This window comes from Centruroides vittatus, unplaced genomic scaffold, assembly GCF_030686945.1.
Source record: "Centruroides vittatus isolate TY-2023 unplaced genomic scaffold, ASM3068694v2 contig_424, whole genome shotgun sequence".
NCBI classification, from domain to species: domain Eukaryota; kingdom Metazoa; phylum Arthropoda; class Arachnida; order Scorpiones; family Buthidae; genus Centruroides; species Centruroides vittatus.
In genome coordinates, this window is record NW_027122230.1 from 299,171 (window position 1) to 306,997 (window position 7,827).

At 38.3% G+C, this 7,827-nt stretch overlaps 1 protein-coding gene across 1 annotated transcript; it reads left to right on the plus strand.

Annotated features, from left to right (window-relative positions):
- The first annotated feature begins 917 nt into the window (after positions 1-917).
- LOC136976753 (uncharacterized) lies at positions 918-1,361 on the plus strand. The gene has a single exon (XM_067272110.1). The coding sequence runs from the start codon at positions 918-920 to the stop codon at positions 1,359-1,361; it is 444 nt and encodes a 147-aa protein (XP_067128211.1).
- The last annotated feature ends 6,466 nt before the right edge of the window (positions 1,362-7,827 follow it).

Below are 7,827 nucleotides of genomic sequence, written 5' to 3' on the forward strand. Positions count from 1 at the left end.
AGTGTGATATACAGGGACAAACACTATCAAAAGAGTTGAGAAGATTGTGACAATGGCGGGCTGCGATTTTTCATCACAATGTGATGATAAATCATCGTTTGTTTTATATGAAATCAATTATTTTTCCTTTGTGAAATTTTAAAAAATTTCAGATATTTATTTTTATATATAAAAGTACTTTACATAAATAAAACTATTTTGTAAATGTGTCGATTATAAATATAAGCGTTTATACGTTGCATTTCTAATTAAATTAGTTAGAATAATTTCCATTAAGATGCGTCCTTCTCTTTTCTACGAAAGAAACTTCTGTCATTGGACTACTCCAAAAGTACTCATTTGTTGCTTTTTAAATAAAACAATAGAAATATTTGAAATCGGTAAAATAAAAATATTTTAGCGATTTATCGATGAAGAAAATATTGCATTTACAACTAAGGGATATTTTATATTTCAGACAGAAAATTTATTGAAACAGGAAATAAAAATTTTTAGATAGTTTTAGGCATTATTAGCAAATTTTCAAAATTATGGCAAATTTATCGATCCCACATTTTAATAATAGGAATATTTCCTGTAGCAATTATTTGTAGTAAGTTTCGTGGAATTTCTGTCACCCTGCACTGACTTACCAAAAGTATGTGAACTTAGGTCAGGTGTCAGGAGGGTGACATGATTTACGACTTTTATGTAAACACTTGTCCATTTCTTCCTTCACTTTCTCTGCTGTTCTCGAATGGATTAGACGTGGAAATAAACTCTCTTTTTGTTAATGTTAACTTTGGGTTGTCTGAATCATTCATATTCGTCCAACAATCGGTTATGGGCCCAGGAAACGCAGAAAACGTTTAAAGAATAAATCACCCAAGTTTTCGAGTAAGGCTCCCGAAGAAAAGTACCGAGGGAACAAAAGAAAGATGGTCGAGAAAGCTAAAGGATTGAGTTCAATACCCAAGTTAAATGGATCGAACTACCTCATATGGAAATATATAATAAAGAATCTATTAGAAGATCAAGATTTGATGCACGTACTCAAAAGACCCAGACCAGAAATTCCTGGAGAAACAGTTGCTCCCGAAGACAAGGCAGCCTATGACACGTGGCGAAAGAAGAACAGCGAAGCTCTTAGAATCATCACATGCGCAATGGAAGAACACGAGGTTAGTCTAATTTTGAATCTAAACGTCGCACGCGATGTTTGGGAAGACCTAGAACGAAGATATGAAGGTCGATTAGACACTAAAGGAAAAATGTGTCGATCAAAGCTCTCGAAATTAAAAATGGAGAGGGACGAAAACTGGAAGGAATATATCGGAAGGGCTCGCGAACTAAATGAAGAAGCCAAAATGGTAAATTTATGAATGGAAGAAACTGAATTGATAACTTTAATAACCGACGGACTGCCCCTAAATATCATGATATCGCCCGCAAACTCGAAAGCATAAAGGACGCGACGATGAACGAGCTAGAATACGCCTTCCAAAAGGAAGACAGAGCATGCATTTCTCGATACAACGAACGCGAATCAACTTTTCGTTCAAGATCCCAAAAGGACAAATACGTAAAAGAGAAAGGATGTTTCACTTGTGGAAAATTCGGACACAAATCCTCAGCATGCTGGTATAATCCAGAAAACTCACAGAAATACGAACAGAAAACCGATCGATATCGCAATTACATGCGTGACGTCGGAACAAAAACTAGAAGAGAGAAATCGGAAACCAAAGTCAGATACGTCGATGCTAAGCCTACTCGGGAAGTAGCTTGGTTCACGCGAGACGAAAGAGCCAACAAAGACAAAGAAGAAGAATGGGTATTCGACTCCGCTGCTACATCACATATGACATCAAATAAAAACTGGATCGAAGACATAAATCCCGATACACGAATTATTCGAGTAGCCAGTAAAAACCACATATATGCCAATGGAAAGGGAACGGTGATGGAAGACAATATGCCCATAGTATTAAAAGACGTCCTGTATGTTCCAAAGCTGAATGGACACCTCCTCTCTGTAAACAAATTGGTTGATGATGACTACACAATCATTCTTGATAAAACAGGAGGAACTTTCCAAGAACAACGAGCAGATAGCCAAAGCAACCCGAAAAAATGGCTTTTTTATTCTAGAGACTGATGAACAAAATTCCGCTAAACAAGTCACCAATAATGAGCTCGAAAGGAACAAAAAATTTTTATGGCATAGAAGGCTGGGACACGTAAATGAAACATCAAATAGTATCACATATCAACGACACCCACTCCGCTATGCTCTCACTTGAGCATCCGTCAGTTCGGTTAAATATTGTAGGATTAGAATTACCCCATAATCGGTTCCAACAATTGCGATGGGCGGTCCGCTTTCACTGCTATCAACACTACTTTGTTATCAAAATGATGAAAACGGAAACCGAAAATGATGTCTTTCTGTTATATGCCATTGTTAGCATCTTTACGACATCCTACCATTCTACCTATTTCCGTGGAAGGATTGAAATCCGAGGGAAGGGACGACTTCTGATCTGGGAGTCAATGCCCCGAAGCGTAACGGGTAGCATCGAACACATTACATTGACAGATTGTATGACCTTACATTCAAAAATGCTAAAGCGAATGTTGGGGGAAAAAATCCTAACCATACTCGTACAAATTTATCTCGCGAAAAAACGACATTTCGATGAGGAACCCGAGCCCGAGAGAGAATAGTAGTAACTTTATACCTCCTGCAGCCTATTCTTCAGTGAGTAAGCACCGCGACCGTGTTCTGAGAACCCAACAGTAGCAAAAAAAAAAAAAAAACACTTAAAATGACTCTGAACATTAAGATCACTTCCCTTTGTGTTTTCTGTAGAATCATTCCATTATGGCGGAAGCATTCTGGTGGGAACCTGATTACGAACAATTCGAAGAAGAACCGGATGCCCCGCCGGAAAGAATAGTACCTCAGGTAGATCAAGAAATCATTCGAAACTCCATTCGACGGATCCAAAAATCTACTTCACATTCCCGACACCCAGAACTGCTTGTTCTAGCCCTGGGAGCGGAACCGTCCCCCGATATTTAGGAGAAAGTAAAAACAATAACCACCCTCGCCACGATAAGAGCAAAACGAATTCACAATAAAAATGAAAATAGAGAAACCGGTGGGAGAACCCGAAACGAACCTTCGAAGCCCCTTTCAGCAACAAATACAAGAATTAGAGCTCTTCCTTCCTTCCCGACCCCAAAGGGGCGTAGGAAGAGGCCAAAGGTTATTAGAAGCTACACAACAAGAAGAACGAGAACGAGGTCGTTCACTTCAACAAAAACTGAGTCAACATCATTCGGGTTGACCAGTAGTACACTACAACTATAAATTCCTGTTGAGCAGTGCGACAGATCACGAGAACTTGGGAATTAATCGGCGACATGGACACGACTCCAACAGATTTTTGCCATTTATTTTATTTTTGCTTATTTTGTGTGAATTTTCTCATTTATTAATCTTGTCCCATAACCAATATTATAATAAATAAAAATTCTAAAAATATGTGAAAGGAAGTGTTGTCATTAAAAGCAAAGAAAAAAGGAGGGAATTTTTTTCGGGTAGCGTTGAGCGAATATGAGACGATCGAGAAAGCGGTCTATATAGATGTTACGACAAATGTGACGGAGGTTGTACGCGATTAACCAACGTTCGAAATATAATCCGCAGTAAGACGCTCTTACGCGAGTGTAAAAGAAAGAACACTATCTACTGCCAGATGAAACGGTCACCTTCGGAAGGATGGGAGTTCTGACAGAAAGCTCTGGGAGCTGTCAGCTAAAATGTTGTCATGTTGCTGATCCGAGCAACATTTTAAAAAGGCGGAGAGCACTATGAGTTTCCAGACGAGTTCGAAAGCGAGTAAATCGCGAAATTCTTGCGTTAAAAAAAATGATAGCGATAAATTGTGTTACGAGAGAGAAAGAAACCTTTGATCTAAACAACGCGACACAAAAATGTAAATAACGAGACTTGGAACTGTTCGAACGTGTTTTGAATAATCTGTCAATGTTAAACCGGAAAAGAGAAAAAAGAGGAAAAAAGAAAGGAAAAAGGGAAAAGGAAGAGAAAGGGGGAGAAATGAAGCGAAAGTGGAATAAGAGAGAACAAGGAAAAGTAAAAGGGGAAGGAGAGGGAGAAGAGAGGAGAGAAAGAAAGAAAGGAAAAAAGGAAAGTAAAAAGAAACTTCTTCACTTGATCTAAAGATTTTATTTTAAAACACACAAATAAATCAACTATTATAGAGTCTCAGTTAATTAAAGTAAACTCTAGCAGGAGCGCTCATAAACAGGTAGATCTTTGACTTGAGTATCTATAAATTTTTGGCCGGGATAAACTTTCTCGAAAAAGATGAAAATTTTGATAGATGAAAACGATCGTTAAAGTTTTTAGACGCCAAAGAAATTACAAACAACGGCTTGAATTATGAGTGCGGGTGTTATTGTTTTATAAACAATTTCGGATCAGAGTTGACAAAGAGGTATCAGATGGACACCTCGAATCGGACCTTTCCCGCGACCCGAGATGGTCTCTTTTGCACTTGGAGACAAAGGGGAGACCAATCGGGAAGCGAGGAGGGGGACGAGGGACCAATCCGAAATGTGGATAGTGGACGAGAAAAACGTATAAAAACTGGGACTTCAAGGTCGAAAGACAGTCTCCTCTGGATTAACCAATCTCGCCGGAATTTTGTGGAAAGTCGTGATTTATATTAAGTTGTGTAGTCGTCATCCAGCTGGATCTCTGCCACAAGATCATCGATCGACCGTGGCCCAGCGATCTCATCTCGACGCCTCGGGGCAGCGCCAGACAAGGAAGCTCTCGCCTCTCCATCTTCCCGAAGAATTTGTGAAGGACTGTCGTCGTCGATGTAAGCATAATTGTTAACAAATAAACGGTTTTTCTTTTGTAAAACACTTGCTTTTCATTTGCCTTCTTCGCCACGGCCCACTTACGCGATTTCCTTCGGACTCATCCTGATCCGAGATCGATTGTTTCCCCCTTTGAGTCGGCGAATCTTATATAGCGAAACGACTGATACGATACTTAAAAGGAACCCAAAGTAAGGGAATCGTATACAAACGCGACCAAAACACCAACTTAATCGGATACGCAGATGCTAATTGGAAAGACAGAAATGTAGGTCAACGTTCGAACAGCGGATACCTTTTTCAACTCGGACAGAATCTCATATCATGGAAATGCAAGAAGCAGAATCAAACGACGTTATTGACATACGAAAGTGAATTGACGGCATTAACCGAGGCTACGAGAGAATCGGCATGGTTAAAAATGATGCTAAACGAATTAGAAGAGAAAGGGTCTAACAAAACAACTTCGATTTATAGCGATAATCAGGCTGCGATAAGTCTAATCAACAACGGAAGTTCTAACTACAAAACGAAACATGTAATAAGAAAAATAGCCTATGTACACGAAAACGTTAAATCAGGTAATGTTGTTATTAAATACATCCCTACAGAAGAAATGTCCGCAGACTTTTTGACAAAACCATTAAACGCCCTTGAATTGAAAATCTGTTTAGACAGAATCATTATGAAATAAACATTGTATTAAATAAAAATAAATGTAACCACGAAACTTCCCCAAAAGGGGGGGATTTATAGCAATTATTTGTAGTAAGTTACGTGGAATTTATCACCCTGCACTGACTTACCAAAAGTATGTGAACTTGGGTCAAGTGTCAGGAGGGTAACGTGATTTACGACTTTTATGTAAACACTTAGCCATTTCTTCCCTCACTTTCTCTGCTGTTCTCGAATGGATTAGACGTAGAAATAAACTCTCTTTTTGTTAATGTTAACTTTGGGTTGTCTGAATCATTCACATTCGTCCAACATTTCCGTTAATAAAACTATGAAAACTTTTATAATAGTTACTTACTTAATTTACATGCTTAAGAATTCGTTTAGGCAAGGCCGTCAACGGAATTTTAATATCCATATGAGAAGTTCGAATTAATATAGGGATTGTTAGAGTAGAATCGTGTAAGAACACGATTCCCGCTTCTATTTAATTAAACTGTTAACGGCCGAGAAAGACCGTTGAAGAGGCGACCGTCGTGTTTGAATTAGCGGCGCATGCATCTCAGATTAGAGACGGTTAGCTAGGCGTCGCGTCATACCGCGGACCTCCGACAGAGCAGCGACCGGCGTAACCGCTGATTGGTCGGCAGAAAATCACACTACACAGCATATCTCCGATAGGGCTACGGCTCATTAATCGTTGATTGGTCGCTGTTGACGGCTATATAAAGTCATTAGCGAGGTTGAGGCCGAAGTTTTAAACGCGAAAACGTGTACTTGGATGTTCAGTGCCGCTTTTCTGTAAGCCTAGAAGTTTGACAATGACGTTTGGAACGTCGAGCATGATTCCACTGACTTTCCAAACACTATTGTCAAACTTCTAAGCTTACAGAAAAGCGGCGCTGAACGTCCGACGTACACGTTATCGCGTTTAAAACTTCGGCTTCCACCTCGCTAATGTCAAAGTGGGAGATTCAAGTTTACTTCGGCGCTTCGGGTCTATGTAGAGTTCGTCCAGGAACTGCAGATTACTCATCAAGTTCACTTCAAGTTTGCCGTGGAACTTCAGATTGATAGCAAGTTCGTCCAGGGACATTAAGTCATCCAGAAGTCAACAAAAGATCGCCACTAGTTCTCATTAAAGCATAATCGTCGCAAGGTGCCTTCTTGACGAACAGATCATCATACACGAACTTATTGAACTCTTTGAACTTTGTTAATGTTATTGGCGCACCGAGTTGGTCGCCAATCGAATACGTAACTGTACCATTTAAACTTCACTGGGATATATTAGTAAATTTGAGGTAGGACACCTCGGCAAAATCTTGCAGATTGCTGGACATCATCACCGTGAAGAGCAAAGTTTTCGAGTATAAATATAGGTAAAAGAATAAGCAAGAAAACAATAAAATAATAAAGATAAAAACAACAAAAAATAAAAGTTAAAAAAATTAAAGAATTTCGATTGGAGTGAATTTTCAATAAATCTATAATATACAGAAGCGCTAAGCAATAAGAATTGTGCAAATGGAAAAATACATTGTGTAGTGTAGAAAATATGTTGAGGAAATAAAGTAGGTAAGAACATTGTAACGAAAATTACATAGGTTTTGATTACTGCTACAGATGAGAGCAGAAGGAAAGATTAAACAATTTAATATTTTATGTAAATTTATAAGTTGCTGTGGGAAAAGCTTAGAAATTTATGTTTTGTGTAGAGAAAAAGAATGTGCAAGAGATAGATGATGCTAAAGTGTTAGATAAACATTTGTAGCTGAATTATTAAAATGGGTTTTAGCTAAATATTTATTCTTAAGAAAAATTTTAATTAACTAAGACTCGATAATAGTTGATTTATTTGTGTGTTTTAAAATAAAATCTTTAGATCAAGTGAAGAAGTTTCTTTTTACTTTCCTTTTTTCCTTTCTTTCTTTCTCTCCTCTCTTCTCCCTCTCCTTCCCCTTTTACTTTTCCTTGTTCTCTCTTTATCCACTTTCGCTTCATTTATCCCCCTTTCTCTTCCTTTTCCCTTTTTCCTTTCTTTTTTCCTCTTTTTTCTCTTTTCCTTTTTTTTCTTCTTTCCTTTCCTCCCTTTTTAAAATGGTTTTTATCTTTTGTCACAAGAAGTCAACAAAAGTAGAGTACAGTAGAGAGTCGAAAATCGGAATCAATTGGGGACTGGGGTTGTTCCGATTACCAATTATGTACGAAAAAATACATTAACTTGTCCGATGTTCAAATTTTTCTCCATTGCGT

Excerpts from the sequence above, each read along its gene's own strand:
- LOC136976753 (XM_067272110.1), top strand. The coding sequence starts at position 918 with ATGGTCGAGAAAGCTAAAGGATTGAGTTCAATACCCAAGTTAAATGGA.